This window comes from Colletotrichum abscissum, assembly GCF_030869225.1.
Source record: "Colletotrichum abscissum strain IMI 504890 chromosome Unknown Scaffold_22.1, whole genome shotgun sequence".
Taxonomy (NCBI): Eukaryota; Fungi; Ascomycota; class Sordariomycetes; order Glomerellales; family Glomerellaceae; genus Colletotrichum; species Colletotrichum abscissum.
In genome coordinates, this window is record NW_026850121.1 from 482,276 (window position 1) to 497,099 (window position 14,824).

Below are 14,824 nucleotides of genomic sequence, written 5' to 3' on the forward strand. Positions count from 1 at the left end.
CCACATTGGGCGAAGGGTTCGTAGAGACGGCGCCATCCCGGAGGGCGATCATCATGGCTGTGTTTTTTGTAATTCGAATGGGGAATATGTTTGGCCCTGCCTGTCCTTCTTTCTCCCAACCACGGCAGGCCGCACGCATGGATTGCTCGGTGTCAGATCACTTAGCAGGTCTTCGTCTGCACTTTTCAGCTAACGTAGGCCGAGCTAGACCGCAAAGGGGAGTGACTTTGAACAGAGCTTTGGAGATTGTAGCCTTTGACGACGATGACAAGCCGATTGCAGCTGGAAAAGCACCCAGTCAATACCTTTGGTGTGGGGCACTTGTCTTGTACCCGTGTAGGCCTGCAGGCACCAGGTTAGCTGGGTGACGCTGCGAACAACGCCAAAAAGTCGAGCTAAAGACACAGATGACGTCGTCAGCGCGAAAGAGGCACCGAGGGGGAGGAGCATTCAAGGGGGGACGGCACACACACTCTCCCCGCCAGACCGTCACCTCTCCCACTGGGGACCTACCTTTTACTGCGTAGGTACGAAGTACGCGCACCTTGTGTTGTCCGTCCCGTCACCTCAAAGTCCCGTCACCTCCGCAACTACCTAACCTCCCCTTGCCTTACGCAGTAGACCACACCACTGGACCCTTTCCGGCGCCTACATATAAACAGCCGGCCTCGCTTCATCCTCAGGGGCCTTTTGACCCGACCTCCATTTGATCTCTTCCCACTCATACCCCTTGTCACACCCCGCGATACCCTGCTTCCCAGCGCATCACTGCATTGAAGCTTCATTTTCCTAGATACACAGATCCATTGTCTACAACGACTTCATATCGCCGACGCCGTCCCACTCCCGCCACTACAGTCAGTCAACGTCACTTCCAACATCATGCATCGCACATACTCCATGCGCCAGTCGAGGGCGCCCACCGCCTCGCAGATTCAGGTATGCGCCTAACTTCATGACAATCTTCGATGTATGGTACGATACTTATCGTGTTCGTAGAACCCGCCTCCGCCGCCTTCTTCCACCAAGTCTGGTCGCCTGTTCAAGGGAGGATTTGGTAAGTAGTCTTTTCTCCATCGATTGCCACCTTTGCGCCGTGCCATTTCCCATCTTATGAACTTGGGAAGCACGATGGGCTAACAAGTCAATCCAGGCCATGCTCTCCGCCACAAGTCAGCCGGTGCCTTCGGCCCAGACCTCGCAAAGAAGCTGTCTCAGCTGGTGAAGATGGAGAAGAATGTCATGCGCAGTCTCGAGCAGGTAGCGAGAGAGCGTATGGAGGTTGCTGTAGGTCGTCTGAAGATACCATCGTCCCGTCATACATCTGCTGACTTGATCCCCTAGCAACAACTTTCCATTTGGGGCGAGGCTTGCGACGAGGATGTATCTGATGTAACCGACAAGCTCGGAGTTTTACTCTACGAAATCGGCGAACTCGAGGACCAATACGTCGACCGTTATGACCAATACCGTGTTACGATCAAGAGCATTCGTAACATTGAAGCCTCTGTCCAACCCAGCCGAGACCGTGAGCTCCACCCTATGCTCGACACATGCGGTATCGTTGCCTAACTAACATGAACTTTAGGCAAGCAAAAGATCACCGACCAGATCGCTCAGCTCAAGTACAAGGAGCCCAACTCCCCCAAGATTGTCGTTCTTGAGCAGGAGCTGGTGCGTGCTGAGGCTGAATCTTTGGTCGCAGAGGCTCAGTTGTCCAACATTACGCGCGAGAAGATCAAGGCTGCCTACACCTACCAATTTGATGCCCTGAGAGAGCACTGCGAGAAGGTTGCCATTGTCGCCGGGTACGGAAAGCACCTGCTCGAGTTGATTGACGACACCCCTGTCACTCCCGGAGAGACTCGTGCAGCTTATGACGGATATGAGGCTAGCAAGGCCATCATCCAGGATTGCGAGGATGCTTTGACCAACTGGGTCACATCCCAAGCTGCTGTGTCTTCCAAGCTGTCAACTCGTGCACGCACCTTGTCAACGCGCCGCAGAAATAACATTAGAGCACGTGCCGAGGGAGGTCACGACCTTTCGGGGCAAGATGTTCCATTGAACGACGACTCGTCGTGGACGCGGGCCCACAACAAGGAGACTGAGTACAGCGACGAGGACGAGGAGGAGGATGACATCCACCACTCTGCCGTTGGTACCGACGATGGTCTGAGCGGCGAGACGAGAGGCCGTCAGCACGAGAGCGTCGTCGCATAAGACAACGACCGCATGTCTCTGGATCTGAGTCAACCTATCCTGCTGTTGACAACGGACGGCATTGAGCACATAGCTCGTAATGGCAGTAATGTTCGGGTTTTGGCAAAAGCCAAGGAAAGCGTTTGGTGCAGGTGTTTGGGAATCGGTGCCTCGGTAATCTAGTCGAGATCGACTTGCTACGGTGAAACAGGATGGAATTTTATGGTTTAAAATAGTGCCTTTTTTCAGCTCTTAATCCCCAGTATTCCATACCCAAACGATACACTGCATCTATTTATGCCGCGTAATGCTTCATGGAGTTCAGATGCTTCCGCGCCAGTAATCTTGAGCGCTTCACAATTCGTTCCATATACAGTCGTGCAAATGATCAATCACCTTCGAGACCTATACGACAACGTCGGCGTATGGATTCCGGCTCCCGATCTGACTCGTGAATTCTTCTACTTCAATCTTCACAATGTACTGCCCAGGCACCACGACCAAGCCCAGGTACCGGGATGTCATGTCCATCGTGACCGAGGTGATTCCTTCTGTAGCCTTCTTTGCGGCTTCAGCCCGCTGCTGCGCTGATGGCTGTCGATATTCGTAGGTATGAGCTAGTACTACATTGCGATCCTATAGATTTGAGGTTGGCATTGATTAGCGAAATGATCTTGACGAAGGGAACCCATAAGGGGAGGAGGTTAGGATTGGAGGGGTAGTAATTTACCGGATCGGTGCACTTGAATTGGCCAAGGAACATACGGCCATCAGTAGCCAGGACGCGTAGGTTCTTGTTGAGAAGCGAAGTCAGGAAATCTCTTGCCTCCTGTTTGTCCATGGCGACTGGTTGACGGCAATGTTGGACATTGCTTTTCCAGGCGTCGAGGAGAGTGAAGGTCAAGGATGGAATGGCGCATAGACGGCGCAGTTGCGAACAGTTCCCCTTGGCGGTGATTGCAAGCGGATGAGGTTTCTGCCCCGCCGCTTACATCTGCACCCAATCGATAAGCACAGATAAAGACGCCCCTAGTGGAGGCAAGCGCGTCATGACCTCGAGCTCCCATGTCAAATGGCTTACAGGCAGCTGCGGGCGTGTTCATTCTTCACGAACTCGTAATCTCATTCACTCTTCACAGCCGCCACACTTACATCTGTGCTACTTTGACTGTATCAGGACCTAGCGCCCACCTTCTACAATGCTATATACACTCGGTAGATGAGGAGAGCGCTTCTCGCAGCATCAGACACCCTCCGAAGCTGACCCCTCCGTGAACTCCGAATCAAAGGTGTCGGCTCTGCCCTCCCGCCGACGCCATGGGTGTGAACGGCCTTTGGACCGTCGTGCAGCCCTGCGCGCGCCCGACGAACCTCGCGACTCTCAATCGAAAGCGCCTCGCAGTTGATGCTTCCATCTGGATATACCAATTCCTCAAGGCGGTGCGAGACAAGGAGGGCAATGCCCTGCGCAATTCGCACGTCGTCGGCTTCTTCCGCCGCATCTGCAAGCTGCTGTGGTTCGGCATCAAGCCCGTCTTCGTCTTTGATGGCGGGGCTCCCGTGCTCAAGCGCCAGACGATCCAGGGTCGTAAGCAGCGGCGTGAGGGTCGGAGGGAGGATGCCGTCCGCACGGCTGGGAAGCTGCTGGCTGTGCAGATGCAGCGGATTGCCGAGGAGGAGGAGGACAAGAGGAAGCGCGATGCGGACCGAGGCATCCAGCGAGAGCGAGAGGAACCTCAGGAGGCTATACCTGATATGGAACAGATTGTTTACGTTGACGAGGTCGGCATGTCGCAGCAAGAGCGTCAAAAGACGAGAAAGTTTTTCAAGCAGGATGCATATCACTTGCCCGAGATGGATGGCGATATTGCATCCATGGCCAAGGCGGATGATCCTAGAATTATGAGCATTGAAGAATTGGAGGAATATGCCCGACAGTTCCATAACGGCGAAGACATCAATCTCTACGACTTCAGCAAGATCGACTTTGATGGCGAGTTCTTTCGAAGCTTACCAGCAGCTGATAGATACAACATTCTGAATGCGGCAAGACTGCGTAGTCGTTTGAGGATGGGCTTGAGCAAGGAGCAGCTTGACGAGATGTTCCCGAATCGCATGGATTTTTCAAGATTTCAGATTGAAAGAGTCCGCGAAAGAAACAACTTGACACAGCGCCTCATGAAGGAAGCCGGCATGACTGGTCTCGATCTCACTCTGAACGGTGGCGGCAGAATCGCCGGTGAAAAGGACAGAGAGTATATCCTGGTCAAGAACGATGGCGCAGAAGGTGGTTGGGCCCTAGGAGTCGTGAGCAAGGAGAAGGACCTTGGCGAAGCCCACAAGCCCATTGATGTCGATGCATTGGACTTTCAGTTCCAGCCCAAAGAAAAGGCTGAGGCATCTGAAGAGGAAGACGACTTTGAAGATGTTCCGGTCGAGGGTCTGAACCGGCTGCCCAAGATGTCCTCCAGCGCAGCCGCACAAGCATCCCGGCAAGCAGCTATCCAGAGGCAACAATTTTATGGAAACCGGGGAAGCAGCGAAGTGAACGACTTGTTCGAAGAGGAGGAGGAAAGTCTTTTTGTCGATGGTGATTTGCCGGAAGCCCATGTCCGAAATGTTGCTAGGCAACGAGGCGATGAGCCAATGCACCCAGAAGAAGAAGATGACATCAATCGGGCCATTGCCATGTCACTGCAAAACCAGCACGGAGAAGCTGCTCAAAAATCTGAGGAGGATGAGCAGTTTGAAGACGTGGAGTTGGAGGCACCTGAATGGAAGCAGAAGGCTGTGGAGGCACCCAAGCCGATCGCCGCGAGGAGCGGTCGCATGGTTGCTCACATCGTAAACAACAGGTCTAATGCCGCAGTGCCAAGGAAACGCGCCAATAGTGCCAGCAGTAGCGACGGAGAGATGGACCTGCAGGCGGCTCTGAAAGCCTCTCGACAGAAGAAACGAGTATTGCCCAAGCCTGCAGTGCCCAACGTCAAGAACCCTTTCGATGGACCACTGCCGTTCCCCAAACTCGCATGGGGCCCTTCTCTCTTCTCCATGAAGGCTCAGCCAAAGAAGCCTGAAGTGGCAGCCCCAAAGAAGCCAGCGCAAAGTTTGCAAGAACCGGGGCGCAGAGATGGTGATGACGAATTTGGTGGTGGTTTCTTGGCTGATGGCGCTGAAGAGCAGCCTGCTGGCGACGAAGACGACGAAGGCGGCTTTGAACGAGGGCCAGAAGAAGACCGTCCCAAGCCTCTACCTCCCTGGATGGTGGACAATACAGATATCCGAGAGTCGATTAAACAACAGCGGCAAGTGGAGAGTGAAATCAACACGGAAGATAGAGAGGCTGCGCAGGAAGAGGAGCGGAGGTTTGAGCGTCAACGACAAAACCAGCTCATCGAGATTCAGTCCTCTGATGACGAAGACGACGACGTTGAGATTCTTGACGCGCCTCCACCTCCGAAGCATGCTGCTTCCCAAGAAGATATTACTTTCCTAGACGAAACCAATGCCGCCGACGATGCCACAAACGCAGAGGTCGAGCCCGAGAAAGGAGAAGACGAGACGGCTGCATTGTCAGAAAAGGCAGATGTGTTACGCGAATCATCTCAGTCTCCCGAAGTCGAATTTGAAGACATTCAGCCTGAAGAAGTCGACGACGACATGGAGGTCACTATTACAGCAGTCCCTGAGTCCCCCGAGCCAGAGATGGAAGATGTCACCGAGCCACAGGGTCCCGACTCCCCTCCAGACCCAATCATGGAAGATATCACCATGACCGCAGAAGAGCCGAAGCCCGTCGAAGAAGAAGAGCACGAGCTTACGTTTGAAGAACTCATGGACGGGCCCACGCTTGATGATCCAAACACCGCTGGCGATCCAGTGCAAGACGCCGAAGCAGCCGTCTTTGCCGAAAGCGACGACGAGTTCAGTGACCCGGAAGACGAGGAGCTCTTTGCCAACCTGGCTCAGGAAGCCGAAGAGCATGCCCGCTTTGCCAGCGAGCTGAACAACAAGTCGGAGCAAGAGAACAAAGAGGCATACGAAAAGGAACTCAAGGCGCTGCGCACGCAGCAGAAGAAGGACCGCCGCGACGCCGACGAGGTCACGCAGGTCATGGTCACCGAGTGTCAGGCACTCCTTCGCCTCTTTGGTATCCCCTACATCACCGCTCCTATGGAGGCGGAAGCGCAGTGTGCGGAGCTGGTGCGTCTGGGCCTGGTGGATGGCATTGTCACCGACGACTCGGATTGCTTCCTCTTTGGCGGCACGCGTATCTACAAGAACATGTTCAACAGCAACAAGTTTGTTGAGTGCTACCTCGGCTCGGATCTCGAAAAGGAGCTTTCGCTCTCACGCGACCAGCTCATCGCCATTGCTCAGCTTTTGGGCTCGGATTACACCGAGGGCTTACCTGGCGTCGGTCCCGTCACGGCCGTGGAGATCCTCTCCGAGTTCCCCGGCAAGGACGGTCTCGCCCAGTTCAAGGAGTGGTGGGCGGACGTGCAGCTGAACAACCGGCCCAAGGAGGCCGACGCGGGGTCGCCTTTCCGTCGCAAGTTCCGCAAGTCCCAGGGCACCAAGCTTTTCCTGCCAGCGGGGTTCCCCAACCCGGCCGTAACGGACGCCTACATCCGGCCAGAGGTCGACGACAGCCCGGAGCACTTCCAGTGGGGCGTTCCAGACCTCGAGGGTCTGCGGCAATTCTTGATGGCGACGATTGGGTGGAGCAAGGAGCGCACCGACGAGGTGCTGGTGCCTGTGATTCGGGACATGAATAAGCGCGACATTGAGGGCACGCAGACGAACATCACGAGGTACTTTGAGGGTGCTGTCGGCGTGGGCGCGAGGGATGCGTTTGCGCCGAGGCAGAAGGGCACGACGAGCAAGAGGATGGCTAACGCCGTGAGTCGGTTGAGGGCTAATGCCAATGGCGAGCAACCGGGAGATGTGGAGCAGGAGGGCGGAGCTTCTGCTGCTGCTGGCACGGCGGCGCCGACTAGAAATACGGGGAAGAGAAAAGCTAGGGCTAGGACGGCGGCTGCTGAGGATGAGGATGAGTTTGTCGATGATGAGGAGGAGAATGGGCAGGATGGTCGAAGCGGTAGAGCCCGACGCGGAAAGAAGGCCAAGGCATCTGCATAGTCATTCGGGTTGATAGAAACCACAAACTTGACTTCCGTCCGTTTTTTGCGTCACTTGTTTGTAGTATTACGGAACGAGGCACCAAGGCGATGGCCCGTAAGTAGAGAGAACGAGACGTTGTATCACCAGGGTTCTTGACAAAAATAAAGTCTTTGAGCCAAAAAAAAAAACTTATGCCTTGGCTCTCGGAATCCACCCCTCCTCTCGCTGCCACAACTCCGCTGTGGCGATAGGCCGGTGATTGAAATCGCGCAGTAAAGCACAAAATCTCTCAACTTCGGACACAGGTGGTAGAATTTACAGACCTGCATCGGATATGTGAGTCACAAGTAGCAAACGGCATTTGCCCGAAGGAAGAAAAGACCCGTTGGCGACTTGGTCCAATGAGGCTCAAGATGATAAAGTCTACTATTGGATTTACATCCTCTTCTCCCACGTCTCTGCGGGTATGTATTAGGAGGGTCTACTGAGTAAGCGCCAAACCTTCCCTTAAGGCTGAATGGGGTTCCATTCCCGAATCCGCTTTTCGAGAAGTGATTTTCAGGTACGATGTAGTAGTTTAAGTCGCTCTTTACGCAGGTGCCGAGACCAGATCTGGGGTGGAATATCATGAGTTAAAAGTGGGGAGAACTAGTTCTCCGAATGCCAATCGAACGGAGGGGATAGGCAGAATCTTTTTTGCGTTTCCACGTGGCGAGGCACGGGCGAGACGTTCGGGAGGCGAAGATCTCTCGAGACGACGAACTTTGCTGTTTCTCACGTGCTGGTTGGGTGTACGGATACACCGCAGAAATGCCGTGTGCGTGGAGCTGGGCGATGGTCCGGATACTACCTCCTCGAGAACCCGGTGGTCCACTGCAAAGGCTCAAACTTTGGCGCCAGTCAGGAACCTCGTGAGACGTGGACGCATGCAAGATGAGAGCTCTGGCTTCTGCTGTAGGTCCGAAGAAATTGACTCGTTGACGTCCGAAGAGCGATAGAACCTTGGTGATGTGCCGGCATACTCAACGTGGTGCGCCCTGACCCGGCCTGCCGCCTGGACTGCACAGCAGCGCAGAGGATGGTCAGCAACAGTGACTACGCAACGCTGTCGTCGAATAAGCATTCGTCACGGCGAGAATAGAGTGCGCAAATGCAGATAAAAAGTCCAAGGCAGCCAATGGAAACGGTTCGGGTAGGCGTTTCCGCTAATGCAGGAACAGCGAACGCCAAAGTCGTGGACGGTTGGCGATGATTTTGACTTTCAGTCATCAACGGCTTCCGGCTTATGAAAGACGCCTTCGCTTCGGATTGCTTTGTTGTTTACTGCCAATTTGCCTGGCCATCAATATTCTTCCTCTGATAAGCTCGCTCGCATCGTCACCGACACAAGGGGCCTGGTCAGGCTGTCCCTCTTTTTGCCTTGTTACAGCAGATTGCACCGAGTCCCACGGCTGGACCAGCGGATCAACGACGTCAACGTGGTGATGGAAAGAACCAATGTCGCGAGACCGCCATGTGGCACGACGGGTCGCAAGGGACGGTCGGTGGAGTAGGCAGATGAGCGGTTTTCCCAGGTTTAGGCTTTTTTGTTTTTTGCTGCCTCGGAAATTTTCCTTTCGTCCCGCGGTATGTTTTGTCCAAGGATTTTTGCTTTTCTGGACGGCCATCGCGACTAGGGTTGCGACTCAGGGTGTCAGGCAACTCGAGCAAGCAAGGCCATCCGTCACAGAGCGGATCTAGAATGGATCAACAAAGCCAGGTAGCACTCAGTCTTAATGAGAAGGAGCAGAGGGATCGTCGCCTTCATCCTCGTGGTGCCAAAGGTTGGGACGGGTTGAAGCGCAAAAGTCAGACTAAGAACCACCGGAGGCGAGGCCCAACCCGTCCTTCCGCGGTGTCGCGGCATGGGTTGGACGGCACGGTGGTGTCGGGATGGTGCCTGTTGTTGAGAGTTGTCTGCGCGATTAAACATCGGATGAGATGGACCGCTCTGTGGATTGAGTGATATCGGACGGGCGTGTTGATTGGGGCGATATGAGGATTCCAGATGTCACTGCCGTTGGGATGAACCCATGTCGAGCGAGGGGTCCCCGTCGGACTTGAAATGGGGACACACCTTGGAGGACACCGGGCGCACACCACGGTAAGCTTGAATCGCGCTTGATCTTGCTTGTCACCTTGTCAAGGTCAGCACACACAGACGCAGCAACGCCGGCGCTGTCACTGCCACCCCCAAATGCCCCGAAATTTGGCGGGGGCGACAACCCCTGACGACTAACTGACTGAAGTTAAATTGAGGCGGGCTCGACGGCGCTACAATAGCACCTCTCAGGTTATCTTTGAAGCGCTTCTTCTGGTGTGTTGCAATTGCTGACCAGCGAGGATAGTGCTCAGTAACAAGCCTGAAGTACTCCGTAGGCTCGTTGTTTGTGAATAGCAGCTGCAGATGTTCTGAAAGTCGTCTTTGTGCGGACCTGAACTTCTGAAGAACGGCAGAGCGGGCACGGCGGGTTTCTGGGGAGCCGAAATGATCCCCCAGCCTTGAGCAGCAATGCCGAGGCCGTCACCTGATCCAAGTGTTCTCGAGGCGTGGCAAACCCGGGGGCATGAAGTATTCTTCGTATTGCTCTGCTGATCTATCGCGACCGGTCTGGCCCTATTGCTTGCTGGTTTGATATCGTCCGTCTCGTTGCCCTGTCGGGCACAAGCTGGCGGCATTGTTGTCCTCGAATGTTGCATTTGCCTCGTCCTCAAAATTAGAGCCCAGAACGCCGAGGAAGTCTAGCTGGGCGTGCCGGACGGTGGTTGGTTGTCTCTCTCCAAGCCTCATTGAGAAGAGCGAAACGGCCTGGCTTGGCCCTTGGCGTTTACGGTGGCTCCCACATCACCATCTTGCGGACGGCGTATGGATGGAATCACAGTAAGGTACTGTGTAAGCGCAGGACAACAGTCTGCTCAGCTTCTGCAGCCGCTGGTCGTGGTCAGAATGCAACACGGCACCAGCAAGTTGACCAACAGAGGTACGAAGGGAGCCGCGGGCGAAGCGGAGGGAGAAAAGTATCGTTGCTGGGCCTGAGGTGAGATCGAGGTTAGCTCGGTTCTCCCCTGCCAATGGCTGCAAGGTACGACCCCATGGAGAGCCAAGCCAGTGTTTCATAAAAATCAAGCCCGGATTGGTCCATTCTGTTCTGTTTCCCTCTTTTGTCCAATGATTCAACGGCTTTTTCTGTTCCTGGACTCCTCCTTCCTCACTTGTAGTCTGCAGAGAAGGAAGGAGGAAAGGAAGGATGGGAGGAGGCACTTGCCGCGGTGAGGCGTGTAAATATCCAATTCACCTTCAAAATCCAAGGGAAGGAGCGACTGGACCCCCCTGTAGGTTGGTTCCTGCCCAGAAGCAGGTCCGCTCCTGCCTTTCTGCAGTTCGTGCCTGCCCGTCTGCTGTGACCTGCTGGCGCTGCCCGTCTGCCCACCAACATCCGTACTCCGTACCTATCCACCGGGGCCAAAGTCCACCCACCTCAGATTGGATCCTACCCTTCTCCATCCACCTATTAACCTTGTTCCCCGAGATGTGCCTTCTTGCAACTTCCTCGTTTGCTTAGGTCGATTTATTAACTCAGCCCTCCCACACTCACCTTATCCCAGATCTCCTCTTCTTCTCTTTTTCTCCCACGATCAAGTGTTAAAGCACAACTTCGACCTGCCGGCTATCGAATAGCATCGCCTCTCCTTCCAAGAGACTCCTCGTCTCAAGTCATTCCTTATTCACGCACTCAACCCTTGGTCTCACTTGGTCCTTGATTCAGAGACAAGACACGCCACACCGTTGAACAGGGTTCACTGAGTACGCCAACATTCCTAACAAACCCAGTCACATCTCGCAAGTAGAGTCAAAGAACAACCTGGGCCCTATCCATACACCACTGGGACATTCCTACATTACTTTTACCAGCCACTTGCAATTCTCTTCGAGGCCGGTCAAATATCCAGAGGAACTCACTCCAATTTCCCAGCAAAGCTCAATTTCTGAACATTCATTCCAATCATTCTTTTCGAGAACGACACTAGAACAAACATGAAGTCTTACACGGTTCTCATGCTGGCTTCGGCCGCTGTTACCCAGGCCATTCAACAGTGCTCCGGCACGGCCAAGGAAGAGGGTGGTAACTGGTTTTGCGGTGCTGTCGATCAGATCTTGTATTCCAATGTCGGTCACCCTGGCACTTACAAGGCTGTCAACCACATGGGTGACGATGGTTCTTGCACCTTTGAGGATGTTGCTTTCTCAGGCCCCCTGGCCCCTTTCAACGAGGAGGTAAGCTTTGTTTTCTCTCAGCATCATTCACTTACACGTTCGCACAAGTACTCACAAAATCCTAGCTTATGCCCGTCTTCCGTGGTCCCATGCAGCTGAAGCAGGTTGCTATCTACAGCCTGTCTTCCAAGGCCAAGCGCTCCCCTGCCGCTTCTCACGTCCACGCCCGCCGCCATGGCCATCACGGTCACCAGCACCTCCACAAGAAGTCGGTCGAGTCTCCTAAAGAGGAGCCCAAGGAGGAGAAGCGCGGCGAAGACTGGGTCGTTGCGGAAATCGACGGCAAGGTCGTATCCTGGATCAACAACTACTTTGGCCCTACCCCCGCAGCACCTCCTGCTGCTGCTGCGACCCCTGCTGTCGCTCCTGTTGTTGCGCCCAGCCCTACTCCCACTCCTTCTCAGCCCCCCGTCGCTGCTGCTGTTCCTCAGCCTGCTAGCTCCAAGGCTGCTTCAAGCTCTGGCTCTGGCTCTGTCAGTGGTGACTACGAGCGTGTCGGCTACTACAACGCTGATCAGGGTGTTGCTGACGGCATCGTGTTCCTTGGCAACTACGGTGGCCAGCTCTCTGGAAAGTTTGACAAGTAAGTGTCACTTTGAGATCATTCTTTATACATGAGTCACAGTGTGTTGACTGGGATCAGCGTCTTTGGCAACTCCTTGTCCTACCTGAATGCCGCGGGTACTGGCGGTGCCGCCTCACCCGAGGTCTTGAAGCCGATCACCCTCAAGTCCAACCAGGAGTTCCTGATCGCCAGCGACAAGTCATGCGACGATGGTGGCTGTGGATACTCTCGCCCTGGCTCCGTTGCATACCGTAAGTAATTCATAGAATCTTGCTCTGCCTCTCTGTCTGCTTACACATCTTAGACGGCTTCAAGGGTGAGGACTCAGTCTGGCTCTTTGAGCTGAGCATGCCTCTCGACGGAACCACTGGTTTCAACGCCGACATGTCCGCTCTTTGGTTCCTTAACGCTCGCATCCCCCGCGTTGCTCAGTATAGCACTTGCTCCTGCTGGCCTGCTTGTGGTGAGCTCGACATTCTCGAGGTCCTCGCCACTGGCGATACCAAGTGCAAGTCAACCATCCACTCCAATGTCCCCGGCGGCTCATCGGACTACTTCGACCGACCTACTGGCGCTCCCGCCAAGGTCGCTGTTGTCCTAGATGGTGATTCTGGCCAGGTCTCAGTCAAGATGTTGGACTCTAGCGTCAACTTGAGCTCTGGCATCACCCGCTCCCAGGTGGAGGGCTGGCTCTCTGCCAACTCCGTCTCGACCGCAAGCACCGGCGGCAAGAGCAACAGGGTCTCCTTGTTCGCTTTGTCATCTTGAGTGTTTCCGCGGTTTTGATTTCTACTTGGAAGGTATTCCAACAAGTACACGATTTGCATATATGGGATTGGGGGTTTGACGATAACTTTCTCTTCTTCTCGCTGGATTGAGCCCAAGCAAGACCTTTTCTTTCTGCAATGGATCTTCGGCATCCAATGACTTGAGACTTTTTTTCTTCGACATGCGAGGGTACCTGTTACCTTCGCCTTTGGGGGCAAGGGGATTGCGAAACGACATTAGACGGCGTCTAAGACGAAGATACCCACCGGCCCCGGAAAAGTGCGCACTTTTTCTTTTTACGATTTTATGGAAAGGAGGCAGGAGGATTGGTTTTTCTCTTGCAAGACAGTTTAGCCAGAGAGTTTTCTTCTCCAAAAGGGAGGAGATACCATTTGATACCAAATTTTTCAAACAAACAAGCGTGGCTTGACTACCTATGCTCATGCTCGTTGTGACTCGTGATATACTCCTTGATGACTAGACCTGCCACTTCACACAAAAGAACACGGAGGCTTGCTTGAAGGAAGTCACATGTCACATCTTTAGTTCCAGGTAGCCGCGCCTTGTGAAGAAGTCCGAGCTCTGTGGCTTTTTCCGCTGAAGAGAGCTCACTTGCGCCACAAGCCACAAAGTTGTCCGTTGCAGGGCAGATGACATTCGCAAGAACAGACGTGGACGTTTGTGTGTCTAAGCATGTCACTGACTCGTCTTTGTGGCGCGAGACCGGGGAAGGCAAATCCATCTGAAGTTCTGAACAAGACGAAGAGTCGTTGTCGAATACCTATAGTGGTAAATGCGTGGGTGTGGTCCCGGTCGTTGCAGGAAACTCCGGAACCCGGGGCGGCGAGCGAACGGACATCCGAACCGGCTAACCCTCCGTGCGCCTGACAAATGTACATGAAAGAGTGTTGCCCTATGCCGCGCGACTACTCGCGCTGTCCATTTTCAGCTTGTTCTTGGCGATTGTGGATTTCTAAAATGTCTAGTTTGTTCTCGTAAGACTGATAAATCTTGTAACACAATGATAAACTTGGGAATATTCTAGGCGCACGCTATGCCCTGTGGCCCATCTCGCGACTTCGCTTTCGCGGTTTGGGGGAGGGATGACAAGTACGGGGTGGAAGCTCGCGGATCCTTGATGGGGTGAAATTCTCATAGGCGCGGCGAACCGCGAGGCTTTGTAAGCTCCTGCGCGAGAGGTCCGGGGTCTTTTCCCCACCATGTCTCTCTCTACTTTGCTTCGGATACAGAGCCAGCAGAGCAACCATCTACAGAGTTCCCATGGTCCATACGCGTACAGAACACATAACTCTGTAGCCTGTAGAAGATCGATTAGAGCTACGCTTAGTCTGTGGTAGGAAAGTCAATACATCGTAAGCATGCACGGCTTGCGGGGACACGTACAGCTTTTTGATTTGTAGTTGCCCAACCAAAAGATAGGTAGCTTATACGGCTTTTCCCCATCTGGGTAGGTCAGATTTCGCGCGGGGCTTCAGTACGATAGACTTTTGTAGATTGTAAATCGACAGTATGAGGTACATACCAAGTCGCCGCTTACATACTCATGATAGTATGGTGAGGTAAGGTGGAGAGGGGAAAGGAATCCTCCTAACGGTTCAGCGCGAACAGGTATGCGCGCGGGCGCGAGGTCCCCAGCCTTGCGAGATTACCACTCTTCAGTATACCTACCGGACGACCCTGTGGGTAAGACGAAGGTGCATGATGATGAGGGGTTCTCCCGCGCGCCCTAGCTTTACCTAATCTGGTAGCTTATGTCGAGGTGTGTCTAGCACTATGTACTCGTCCACGTCCTGAGACATATGCGTCTTGGGGGAGGGGCGGGCAGAGAG

The 14,824-nt window shown here is 54.1% G+C and overlaps 5 protein-coding genes across 5 annotated transcripts; 4 read left to right on the forward strand and 1 right to left on the reverse strand.

Annotated features, from left to right (window-relative positions):
* Positions 1-264: 264 nt before the first annotated feature.
* CABS01_09336 (uncharacterized protein) lies at positions 265-360 on the forward strand (the record flags this gene model as incomplete). Its single annotated transcript, XM_060542693.1, has 1 exon — positions 265-360. The coding sequence occupies one exon, from the start codon at positions 265-267 to the stop codon at positions 358-360; it is 96 nt and encodes a 31-aa protein (XP_060400420.1).
* A 522-nt stretch (positions 361-882) lies between these two features.
* Positions 883-2,223, forward strand: CABS01_09337 (sphingolipid long chain base-responsive protein LSP1; the record flags this gene model as incomplete). The annotated part of the gene is made up of 5 exons (XM_060542694.1): positions 883-939; positions 1,000-1,057; positions 1,154-1,287; positions 1,345-1,528; positions 1,589-2,223. 5 exons carry the CDS (start codon positions 883-885, stop codon positions 2,221-2,223), a joined length of 1,068 nt encoding a protein of 355 aa, XP_060400421.1.
* A 384-nt stretch (positions 2,224-2,607) lies between these two features.
* Positions 2,608-3,148, reverse strand: CABS01_09338 (LSM domain-containing protein; the record flags this gene model as incomplete). Its single annotated transcript, XM_060542695.1, has 2 exons — positions 2,608-2,838; positions 2,933-3,148. Coding segments are annotated over 2 exons (447 nt in total), but the record flags the coding sequence as incomplete, so codon positions are not given.
* A 371-nt stretch (positions 3,149-3,519) lies between these two features.
* Positions 3,520-7,344, forward strand: CABS01_09339 (DNA excision repair protein; the record flags this gene model as incomplete). The annotated part of the gene is made up of 1 exon (XM_060542696.1): positions 3,520-7,344. One exon carries the CDS (start codon positions 3,520-3,522, stop codon positions 7,342-7,344), a length of 3,825 nt encoding a protein of 1,274 aa, XP_060400423.1.
* Positions 7,345-11,401: 4,057 nt separating this feature from the next.
* On the forward strand, positions 11,402-12,974 carry CABS01_09340 (uncharacterized protein; the record flags this gene model as incomplete). The annotated part of the gene is made up of 4 exons (XM_060542697.1): positions 11,402-11,641; positions 11,707-12,224; positions 12,285-12,457; positions 12,511-12,974. The coding sequence occupies 4 exons, from the start codon at positions 11,402-11,404 to the stop codon at positions 12,972-12,974; spliced, it is 1,395 nt and encodes a 464-aa protein (XP_060400424.1).
* Between the last annotated feature and the right edge of the window lie 1,850 nt (positions 12,975-14,824).